At 37.1% G+C, this 12,862-nt stretch overlaps 1 protein-coding gene across 1 annotated transcript in view; it reads left to right on the forward strand.

Annotated features, from left to right (window-relative positions):
- The window catches only part of CDH18 (cadherin 18), a 417,078-nt gene that overhangs the window by 327,500 nt on the left and 76,716 nt on the right, over positions 1–12,862 (forward strand). The window contains exon 7 of the mRNA XM_052659026.1: positions 1,023–1,159. Within this exon, the coding sequence (XP_052514986.1) occupies positions 1,023–1,159 (137 nt within the window). The remainder of the gene's footprint in view (positions 1–1,022; positions 1,160–12,862) is intronic.

Raw genomic sequence — 12,862 nt, forward strand, 5'->3', positions numbered from 1 at the left:
TAATTAAATATTGCTGAATAATGTAAAACCCCCAAGGCTATAGAGAAATGTCATGTATAACCACATTGTATGTGTCTGTGAGTTAACTGAGGATTGGCTGAACTTGGCTGGCTTCTGTTTGCCAACTGTGCTACCTCCAGGACATTCAATCCTGCATCTGCTCATTTATTAGGTAGCTCTGCTCTAAGAGGGACCCTGACAACTCCGCCTGTGAGGTTCATCTTTCTTCTGGGGATCAGTAGACTAGTCCTGGCATGTTCTTCTTATGGCAGTGGCAGAGCATAAGAGGAAACCTAGACCCAGACGTGGGATAGGACACCATCACTTTCAACTCATTCAATTGCCCGAGTTAGCTGAAGGCCAAACCTAAGGGAAGGGAACCCTGAAAAATTACATGAATTAGTGAGGGAAGAAGATTTGTGGCTGATAATGCAATCTACTTCCTGTTTATTTATTTTATCATTATTTAACTAAACAAGGTGGTAGGTGTTGTGGACATGATGGTTATTAATCAAAATGTTTTGGTTTTTATTTTGTATATATCTTCAAACTTCAGCTATGATGAAATTATAAGATAAATTAATCCCTGACCTGTTATCCTAAAAAAAAATAAATTGTACATACAGCAATTAGAAGTTTTATTAAAGGTTCATTTTTTTTCCAGTGTACTATGAACTTCACAGAGACAGGTTTGTTTTTTTTTTTAATCTTTCCTTTATTAATTACTGCAGTTTTGCCATCTACTACCTCCCACTCTACTCATGGAGTTTAAAGTTTTGCTTTCTAACTTTTTGAATTAGTAATTAAATTGAATATTAAGTAAGGACAGACAGGAAAATACTTAATATCAGTCTATGCAAATATAAAATGGATGGGCAAAATGGAGGGCCAAATACAGAAAGTAAAAGTGCACATTTCAATATTTGAGTATAATAGATTTAATACCTTCCTTGGTTCAGTTTTATCATAGCACCAGGTAAAAGAAGATTCATCCTTGTTTTGTTTTTTTGTTTTTCCTTCAGATACTTCATTGACTACAATGCTGAAGATGATAGATTTTTTAACATTGATGCCAACACTGGAACCATTAAGACTACCAAGGTTCTTGATAGAGAAGAAACTCCATGGTACAACATCACAGTTGCTGCTTCAGAAAATGGTAAACTTCTTTATTTTATGTACCATAGAAAAGATGTCACTTAAACATGAAGATTTATGCTGAGATTTTCTCCAGAGCAGAGCTTTCATGATTTTTATTTTTTTAATGCACCTGACAGAGTGCACAGAATGTATTAGACACAGTTACTCATTGTCAGATGCGATTAGTAAATCTTATATCTTTTCCTTTACTATAATCTCTGCATAATGGTAGAAAATTGATATCACAGAGTACTTAGTCTGCATCACTTAATCAAAATATCTAATTCTCTTCTTAATTGTGAGACTTGCTTTGTCATGTGCTTATGCCTTACTTAAGTAGAAGAAGAATGCTTCATATACAGTGAAGCAGTTAGGAAAATAAAGAGAAGAAAAGAAAATTTAACATTTTACTTGACTGATTTTGTCAATACAACACCTTTCTTCAAGCTTCAATTGACTCTTAGAAATTTTACAGTAAAGGAATAGCTCTTGATATTTCAACAGGCAGGTCTAAGTCATTTTTAACAAATGTACACCACCATACAACTGAGGAAGGCCGTTGTTTGATCTTCATCCAGAACACTGCATTGTGCTAAATAACCACATTATTAAAAAAGTATAACTATCAACAATTATCTCAAAGTTCAAAGATATGCATAAATGTTTTGAAATGAAATTAGAATAAAGCTCTAGGAAAATGGATCTGCTATCAAGAAATTGAAGTATGTATTTGCATGTTGAGAAAGAATTCAAAGGTATAAACTGCCCCAAGTTTACTATTATACATGAAAAATGAAACTGAAAGCATTAATTGATCCATCATGTCTGACTTTTTGTGACCCCATGGACTATAGCTCCCCAGACTCCTTGGTCCAAGGAATTTTCCAAGCAAGAATACTGGAGAAGGGGATCCCCTTCTCCAGGGGACCTTCCTGACCCAGGGATTGCAACTGCATCTCCTGAATTGTAGAGAGAGTCTCCTGTATTTCAGGCAGATTCTTTACCATATGAGCCACCAGGGAAACCCAGTATTGCATATATCATATGTATGTGTGTGCACTCAGTTGTGTCTGACTCTTTGTGACCCCATGAACTATAGCCTGCCAGGTGCCTCTCCATGGGATTTCCCAGGCAGGAATACTGGAGAGGGTTATCATTTCCTTCTCTGGGGATCTTCCCGACACACAGATCAAACCTGCATCTGTTACATATCCTGCATCAGCAGGTGGTTTCTTCACTACTAGAGACACCTAGGAAGCCCAACTTACAATGCCTTTTAAAAGATTTCAATATATTCATAAGAGAATTATAAACATTAAAATTTAGGAATACTTTATATTGGAAAATGGTATACAGTTCAGTTCAGTCACTCAGCTATGACTGACTCTTTGCAACCCCATGGACTGCAGCATGCCAGGCCTCCCTGTCCATCACCAGCTCCCAGAATTTTCACAAACTCATGTCCATTGAGTCAGTGATGCCATGCAACCATCTCATCCTCTGTTGTCCACTTCTCCTCCTGCCTTCAATCTTTCCCAGCATCAGGGTCTTTTCAAATGAGTCAGCTCTTCTCACCAGGTGGCCAAAGTATTGGAGTTTCAGCTTCAGCATCAGTCCTCCCAATCAACACTTAGGATTGATGTCCTTATAGGATGGACTAGTTGGATCTCCTTGCAGTCCGAGGAAATCTCAAGAGTCTTCTCCAACACCACAGTTCAAAAGCATAAATTCTTCAGTGGTCAGCTTTCTTTATAGTTCAACTCTCACATCTATACATGACTACTGGAAAAACCATAGCCTTGACTAGATGGACCTTTGTTGGCAAAGTAACGTCTCTGCTTTTTAATATGCTGTCTAGGTTAGTCATAACTTTCCTTCCAAGGAGTAAGCATCTTTTAATTTCATGGCTTCAGTCCCCATCTGCACTGATTTTGGAGCCCCAAAAAATAAAGTCTGCCACTGTTTCCCCATCTATTTGCCATGAAGTGATGGGACCAGGTGCCATGATCTTAGTTTTCTGAATTTTGAGTTTTAAGCCAACTTTTGCACTCTCCTCTTTCACTTTCAAGAGGCTCTTTAGTTCTTTGTTTTCTGCCATAAATGTGGTGTCATCTGCATATCTGAGGTTATTGATATTTCTCCTGGCAATCTTGATTCCAGCTTGTGCTTCATACAGCACAGTGTTTCTTATAATGTACTCTGTATATAAGTTAAATAAGCACAGTGACAATAAACAGCCTTGACATACTGATTTTCTTATTTGGAACCAGTTTGTTTTTTCATGTCCAGTTCTAACTGTTGCTTCCTGATCTGCATACAGATTTCTCAAGAGGCAGGTCAGGTGGTCTGGTATTCCCATCTCTTTCAGAATTTTCCACAGTGTATTGTGATCCACACAGTCAAAGGCTTTGGCATAGTCAATAAAGCAGAAGTAGATATTTTTCTGGAACTCTCTTATATAAAATGAAATTATACTCTTTCTTCTGCCCTCAGAAGATATAAGAAATTTTTACAAAATATTCAAGCTTCATTTAGAAATACTTTGCATACTGTATGATTTACCTTTTTATAGTGTATCAGTTCAGTTCAGTCACTCAGTCGTGTCCGACTCTTTGCGACCCCATGAATCACAGCACGCCAGGTCTCCCTGTCCATCACCAACTCCAGGAATTCACTCAGACTCATGTCCATCGAGTCAGTGATGCCATCCAGCCATCTCATCCTCTGTCGTCCCCTTCTCCTCCTGCCCTCAATCCCTCCCAGCATCAGAGTCTTTTCCAACGAGTCAGCTCTTCACATGAGGTGGCCAAAGTACTGGAGTTTCAGCTTTAGCATCATTCCTTCCAAAGAAATCCCAGGGCTGATCTCCATGTCTAATGACTATTAGTATATTCAGTTATCCATCAGTTGTCAAAATGGATTTTAGAATGTATTGACTACTTCAGAAAGAAATCCTGCATCCCTTAGTCATCATGTTCTAATCCCTCTTGCCCATGCCTCAATCCAAGGAGCCACCACTCTAAGTATCTGTTTTTATAGATGTCTTTTCTGTATAGGCTGCTGTAACAGTAGGTCATAAACCTAGTTCTTAAACAGCAAACATTTATTCCTCACAGTTCTGGATGCTGGAAGTCCAAGATCAAGAGGCCAACAGATTTGGTGTCTGGTGAGAACACAGTTTCTGTCTCCCAGTGGTATACTCACATGGTGCAAGAACAAGGGATCTCTCTACGATCTCTTTTATAAGGGATCTAATCTCCTTCATGAGTGTTTCACTCTGAATTTGGTGGAGAAAAAAAAAATTCACTCTACAGCAATAGTTTTTCCTTTAATTGGCATCTTATATAAAACAATCACATAACATGTAGTTCTTTGTTCCTGGCTTACTTCACTTAGTGCATTATTTTCAAATTTCATTTACATTGTAGCATGTATCTGTGTTTCATTCTTCCTTACTGCTAAAAAGCTTTCCTTTATTTGAATATACTGTATTTTATGTATCCATTCACCACTTGATAGACATTTGGGTTATTTCCACTTTTCGCCTAATTTGAAGAATGTTGTCATAAGCATTGATATGGATGTTTTTGTGTGAATGACTTTTCATTTCTCTTGAGTTATTCTGCTAAGAGTGGGATTGCAGAGTCATACAGAATCTGTGTTTAAATCTTTGATGAATTGCCAGACTGTTTTCCAAAGTGACTAAATTTTACATTCACAGCAGCACTATATGAGTGTCCTAGTTATTCTATATTGTTACCAATATTTAATGTTCCATACTTTTCTGATCATGATCATTCTATTAGATGTGAGGTGATAGCTCATTGTGGTTTATGCACTTTTATAATGTCTTGAATCACAAAACAATAAAGCTGCTCCAACCTTTTCTATTCTATCTGAATTTTTCATGTGTTCACCTGTAAAATCAACTCAAGTGGTTTCCATTTAGATCATTTTTTCAATATAATATTTCTCTTTGAAAATAAGGATTTACTAATTACTTTTAAATGAGTATTATAAATAATACATGAACGGATTCATTTGTTATCATTCTGGTTAATTTTCATTTTCAAAATGGCCAGAATAGTTCTAGAATTGCATGTGCTTACTTACCAGGAACAATAAAATAACTGCCATATGATAAAGCCTCATTTAAAATTAGTTTTAAAATAAAGGAATAAGTGGATTGATAAATTGAAGCATATGCAATGGAGATATTGAAAAGTTTCCAAAAGTATTGCATAGTCATTCTTGCAATCAGGCTCCATGTATAGAAGATGGAAAGGGAAAATCCCTGGAGAGAATACTTGCTTGTCAGAAACAGTAAAGACTTATTTTATAACATCAAATTCAACTCCAGAGGTATTTTGATCAGAAACTTTACTTTCATTCACTTAAATCTCATCTCAACCCATGCAATATTTGCATCAAGACAAAGCTATTTTGTAAATATACATGAGTTCAAGGGTATCATGAAAAGTATATTATTTGCAATCATTACCAAAGGAAACCAAAGGGAATGTTAATTTTTACTAAAGTAGCATCTTAGGTGTGTACTTACTTTCTTTTTTTTTATTACTAATTGGTAGATTTCATATGGGAAATGAGTTAATACACATCTACTAAGTAAAACAGTACAGTAAATCATAATATCATAAATTTTACAGTTGGTAATAAAGAAGCCTTAGAGACACCTCAATGAGCATTACTAAAATACAATTTAATCCTAATCATAAACAGGTATGTAGAAAGAATGGGCGCTAGTTAAGATTTTATAGCTATACTGGGAGACTGTGTTTAGAAAAGTGCACATTCACTTACTGATGGCTTGGCCTAAGTGCCTATTAAATAGAGTTGGGAGCTCTTCCACATACAATTGTTTGTAAGCATTAACAGGAGCTATGTCATAAACATATTTTCTGGTATATTTCATTTTGGATACTTTTTCAACAGAACTTTTTAAAAGGCTGTACTTTTTTAGTGCATTTTAGGTTTAGCAAAATTCAAAGAAATGAACAACGATTTCCTATGTATCTTCCGCACCTATATACATGCTTAGCTTTCTCCACTATCTATATCCCCCACCAGAGTGATGCATTTGTTACAACTGATGAGCCTACACTGACACATCATAATCAACCAATGTCTATAGTTTGTTGTAGGGTTAACTCTTATTATTCTATGGTTTTGGACAAATGCATAATGGCATATACCCACTAACATAATATCATATAGAGTATTTTGACTGCATTAAAATGTTCTGTGCTCCATCCGTTCATCTCTCTCCATCTCTACCCCTGGTAACCACCTATCTTTTTATTGACTCCATAGTTTTGCCTTTTCTAGAACATTATATAGTTGGAATCATATGGTATGTGGACTTTTAGGTTGGCTTCTTTCACTTAGTAATATAGATTGAAGTCTGTTCAAATCTTCCATGTCTGTTCCAGTTTTGATAATGCATTTCTTTTTGCACTCAGTAATATGAAATTGTCAGCCTGCACCAGTTTGTTTACCCATTCATCTACTGGAAAACATCTTGGTTGTCTCCAAGTTTTAGCAATGATAAAATAATGCTGCTATAAATATACATGTGTAGGTTTTTGGGTGGACAGATGTTTTCAGCTCCTTTGGGTAAATACCAAACTCTGCAATTCCTGGATCAAATGGTAAGAATATGTTTAATTTTATAAGAAATGAATACTGTCTTTTGAAGTGCTTGTGCCATTTTGAATACCCACCAGGTATGAATGAATAAGAGTTCCCATTGTTCCACATTCTAACTAGCATTTGGTGGTGTCATTATTCCCTGGATTAGCACCACTCCAATAGATACATATTGGAATATTGTTTTAACTTGCATTTTTTTCTGATGATATATATGTGGGGCATCTTTTCATAAGGTTATGCCATGTGTGTGTTTTCTTTGGTGAAGTATTTATTAAGATCTCTGGCCCATTTTTTAATCATGTTGTTTGTTTTCTTAACATTTAATTTTAAGAATTCTTGGCATTTTTTTTTTTTGGATAGCTAATTTATCAGATGTGTCTTTTGCAAATATTTTCTCCCAAACTTTGTCATATCTCCTCATTCTCTTGACATTGTCTTTCAAGAGCAGAAATCAAATTTTTAAAAATCTTAATGTAACAATTTTGGGGAGACTGTTGCTCTATGGAATTATAATTAGAAGTTAATGCTTTTAAATAGTCTACCCACTACCTAGGGGCTTGTGGCAGTAAGAGAAATGTTCTTCCTCTGGGCAGATGAAGCGATGCACCTGATTTAAGAGAGAACAGGAGCAAAGCACCTTTGTGGAAAAGAAAAAAAAGCAGCAACTCCAAAAATCTTGCTGCTTTCTTGAGGCGAACAGGCCTTATGCTAGAAGACCATGTGGAGGTTGAGGGTGCCACAGCTGGGCATCTATTGAGCATGCAGGTGGGGCTCAGGTGCAATGCAATTGTTAACTACATGGTGTTTGATCTGCCTTCCTTCATCCTGTGGTTTTTAGGTCACAGTGATTATTCATTTGCCCAGTCATGCAAGAAAGGCAGGAACCTTGGGTCTGGTCTATGATTGTCTTTTATTTGTTGTTGTTCAGTTCCTAAGTTGTGTCCAACTCTTTGTGAGCCCATGGACTGCAACATGCCAGACCTCCCTGTCCCTCACCATCTCCCAGAGCTTTCCCAAACTCATGTCCATTAAGTCAGTGATGCCATCCAACCATTTAATCCTGCCCTTCACTATCTCCCAGAGTTAGCTCAAATTCATCTCCACTGAGTCGGTGGTGCGATCTAATCATTTCATCCTGTCACCCCAACTCCTTGTGTCCTTAATCTTTCCCAGCATCAGGGTCTTTTCCAATGAGTTGGCACTTGACCTCAAAGAGGTGGCCAAAAGTATTGGAGCTTCAGCTTCAGTAACAGTTTACTGTTGTAGCTAAACATAGTGAAAGTGAAAGCGAAGTCGCTCAGTCGTGTCCGACTCTTTGCGACCCCGTGGACTGTAGCCCACCAGGCTCCTCCGTCCATGGGATTCTCCAGGCAAGAGTACTGGAGTGGGTTGCCATTCCCTTCTCCAGGGGATATTCCCAACCCAGGGATCAAACCCGGCTCTCCCGCATTGCAGGCAGGGGCTTTAACCTCTGAGCCACCAGGGAAGCTAAACTTAAGTAGCAGCTATTTTCACTGGTATATTGTGCTTTACAGCCATGTCATTCTAAGAAAAATCCCTGTGAAATAGAAAAAACAGATATTATTCTTGCTTTATAAAAAAAAAAGGAGAGAGACTTATACAAATCTGAATATTTTTGTTCCTAGATCTGTGTTCATTCTATGTCAGCTGATGTTCATTGAACCCAAGTACTTGTCAGGTATTTTAACTGGTTGAGATTTATCTTATTATTTTGAAAATTCATTCTGTGACATAAAGAATACACTAGGAATCAAATAAGTTCAATATATATGTCTTTGGTCAGGGGAATAGAAAGTGGTGTCTCATTATCACATATCAGAGTTCTCAGGGAAGAGGACTTTCTTGATAAATTCCTGCAGAACATTTCTGTTACAGCTAACAATGTAATCCATAATAGAACTATTTGGTAACTTCTATTACTTTTCTGTTGATGTGTAACAAATAGTCACATGACTTCTGTAGGTCAGAAGTCCAGGAGGGTTCAACTTAGTCCTTTGCTTTAAATCTGGAAAGACTGAAGTTGTGTGTCAGCTGGGCTGGTGGTCTCTTATCTAAAGGCTCCAGGGAAGAATCTGATTTCATGCTCATTTCCCTCATTGGCAGAATCCACTTCATCAAGGATGTAGGTGGGAGGGCTATTTTCTTCCCCCGCCCTGGATCTTAGCTGGATCTTATAAGCGGCCTGAATTTCTTCTCCAAGCATGCAATTGTGCGTCAAGTCCTTCTTATGTTTGAATCTCTTTCATTGTCTCTTCTGCTACCATCTGGAGAAAGTCTCTGCTTTCAGTGGTTTTTCACATGATTGAGTCAGGCCCACTCCAATAATCTTTGTCCATTAAGGTCACCTTCCTTGAGACTTCAGTTACATCTGCAGAATTCCTTCACAACAGGACCCAAATTAACGTCTAGTTGAATAATCGAGGGACAGGAATCGTAAGCTGGAATCTTTAGAATTCTGCTTCCCATGACCCTAAAATATCTGTAAAATTTGGGATAATTTTTTTATAGGATAATAAATATTCTTTCTAATTTGGATGTCATGGCTTACTTTTCCTTTTATATGACTCCTCAGTAAAATAAAGGCACTAGTAGGCACTCAATAAGTAGTCCTTAACATGTTTTTTCAAATGACTAGCTCTCATCTCCCTCCATTTCCTTGTTAATGCCTCAGTTCAGGATGATGTATATTTTTATTCTAACTGCTTTTCAGAAATGCCACTGTGTTCATCAGTTCATGATAGCTAAGTTCAACGAATAGTCTTCATTTCTTATCTCCCTGACTTCTTGGTGATATCTGACTATGTTAATCATCCTCTTTCCTCTTGGAATGTTCTACTTCCTTGGCTGCCATTCTAGTACTTTGGAATGCTGTACTTTATCATCTGTGTTCTAAGGAATACATTAACTGACTCACTCAGAATGCAGAATGCAGTAATAAATGATACCTGCTAGGGAGTGTAGTATTTTAGGGGCTAATCATATAGAGGGATTATTTTGTCTTTGAGGAATTTAAGAGCCTAATGCAAAAGACAGCGTAGCTGAATAATTGCATTATGGATAATCACTGTGAGGATAAGTTTTTTTAGGGACTAGAGAAGCATGAAAACGTGGTGGCTTAATCTCTTCGTGAGGACCAGTGAAGATTTCATAGAGAGTACAATGCTTGGATTGAGTCTTGAGGTGAAGGATGAGTAAAGGTTAGCCTGCATTCTGCTCTCAAAATAGTGGCTCAGATGGTAAAGAATCTGCCTCCAATGCAAGAGACCTGGGTTCTATCCCTGGCCTGAGAAAATCCCCTGGAGGAGAGTATGGCAACCCACTCCATTATTCTTGCCTGGAGAATCCCCATGGACAGAGGAGTCTGGCAGGCTATAGTTCATGGGGTCTCAGAGTCAGACACGACTGAGGACTATGCACAGCACAGAAAAACAGAACAAATAGGATTCAGAACCAAAGTGAAAGTCACTCAGTTGTATCCGACTCTTTGTGACCCCATGGACTATGCACTCCATGGAGTTCTCCAGGCCAGAATACTAGAGTGGGTAGCCTTTCCCTTCTCCAGGGGATCTTCCCAACCCAGGGATCGAACCCAGGTCTCCTGCACTGCAGGAAGATTCTTTACCAGCTGAGCCACAAGGGAAGCCCAATAATGTATTAAATAAGTATGCCATTTACCCTCATTAAATTTTAATAAAATAGAATTAACCCACTGAAATAGTGTTCTAATGTCACACTAAGTTGGGAATTGTTGATGCAAGCCACAAATATCAGGAAGCAAACTAAAGACAGGTGAGCGTGAAAGAATTCTGATGGCCATAAGGCAACCAAGTATGTTAAGAAATTCTATGAAGATGCTGAATATAAAAGTTAATATTTGGAAACTCTGGGGTTTTCATGTTCTTGTTGAGTCGCTAAGTCATGTCTGACCCTTGTGACCTCTTGGACTATAGTCCGCCAGGCTTCTCTGTCCATGGGATTTCCCAGGAAAGCCTACTGGAGTGGATTGCCATTTCCTTCTCCATAAGAACCAAGAAGGATATTTATTATGAGGATTGGTTAATGTCGGCTCATGCAGTTATTGAGGCTGGCAAGTCTAAAACCCTCAGATCCCCTGTCCTACATCAAACTTTGTTGCCAGAACCAGAACCAATGCCTCAAAAGTCATCAGGCAAGATAATTCTCTCTTATTAGATGGAAGGTCAGCCTTTGGTTCTATTCAGGTCTTCAACTGATTGGACAAAGCCCACTCACATAATGAGAACAAATCTGCTTTACTCAGTTTCACAATTTAAATGCTAATCTTACACAAAGACAGCCTCACAAAATCACACAGAATAATGTTTGACCAAATATCTGGGCCCTCCATGAATTAGAAACTGCGGCCCAGTGTCTTCGGTATTATCAGCCCTTCTAGATGATTTTCATGCATACTAATGTTTGAGAACCACTGACCTATGTGATTCTAATGTAAATTAAATTCAAGAAGCATTGTTGTGTTTAAGAATTTGATTTATATCTTGGTTCTATCAAGAACTACTCTCATGGACATACACATAGGCACACACTCACTCACTCATATATATACACACATCCTGATGGAGAAATAAACTTCATGTAGGGCATATGTGGCATTTTTCCCCCCTTGTGGCTTTCTTTATTTTATTTTTTTTTAATTTATTTTTTATTGGAAGATAATTTCTTTACAGAATTTTGCTGTTGTTATGTGGCTTTTGTTTATAATATTTGGTCTGCTCACAGCTTAATCCTCTGAAAAATGTATATCACACTTTTAGCCACAGACCCTCAAGTAGGCCATGTCCTTTCAATAGTTTTGTAATTCTTTCATCTCTTAAAGATTTCTTCTCATTGTTTGCTGCTTTACAAACAATTATTTTCTTTCAAGAACTCTTTCAAAAGTCACAATATCATTGAAATCTTTCTCAACTTCTCAGGCATATTTTGTAGCTCCTTATCTTCTATACTCTATGTAGACCTTAGAATAACGTTCATCACTTATACTCTCATAGTCTTAAATATACCACTTATATTTTATTGTAATATTTTTGACCTGTACTACATTGTGAACATCTCAAATCTAAGAATCAGGTCTATTTTATCTTTGTTTATTAGAGTATTCCCAAATTCTTAGTAAATTCCCTGACACATAGAACTGGGTTAATAAAATTTTGTTAAGTTCATGAATATTATTTGTCTTCATTTCTCAGCCCACCTTAATTACCCAACAACTACATCATTCACTACACATTGCAATGATCACTGTGCATTTTCCAGTTTACCTAAAATATTCTATTTCTGCTTGTTCTGTTCATTAAATGCGAGAATTCATTGTACCTGATCAATATACCAAAATGGGACTCTTTTTTATTAATTGTTCGCAAGATGATGTTATTTCCAAAGGAGTAAAATTCAGGGAGATGTTTATTTATTCATCTATCTAATGAGTTCAAAAGTTTCTGATGTCTCCAGAGTTCACAGTTTATGCAACAACAAAAGCAACTGCATGTTTCGTGCATTGGTAGGAAAAATTTGCCTCAGCTTCCTATTTCATGTTTCTCTCACAGTATCTACATAACTGCAGTCCAGAAACCAATGTATACTTTTTTTTTATTCATTGAATCTTTCTTGTTTTTCTCCTCAATTTTTATGAAAGCATATTCAAAGATTAGGATCCACAAATTTCAGATTTAATCCAATTGTTAACTGCAGGCATTGGAAATTAAATTTAGATTTTATGAACTCATTCCTTGTTTCCTCTTAATGTGAAGTTAATTTTTGTTAGCAGCTGCAGCTAACAACATAAAACCTTGTTACTGAAGAGTGGGTGGCTTTAAGTCCCTTTGGTTACTTTACGTTCTTTTGTTATTGTAAATGTGCTTACTTTGATACATAAAAGTTGTCTTCCATAGTGTGTTCATATTAGCAAGTTCCTTTTGCACAAAAAGGTTCATAATGAGACCTTATACCTTAGCCTACAGAGAGGATAACACACAAAAAAATTGGCATCGCTTTT

The sequence above is a fragment of the Budorcas taxicolor genome, chromosome 20 (assembly GCF_023091745.1).
Source record: "Budorcas taxicolor isolate Tak-1 chromosome 20, Takin1.1, whole genome shotgun sequence".
Classification (NCBI taxonomy): domain Eukaryota; kingdom Metazoa; phylum Chordata; class Mammalia; order Artiodactyla; family Bovidae; genus Budorcas; species Budorcas taxicolor.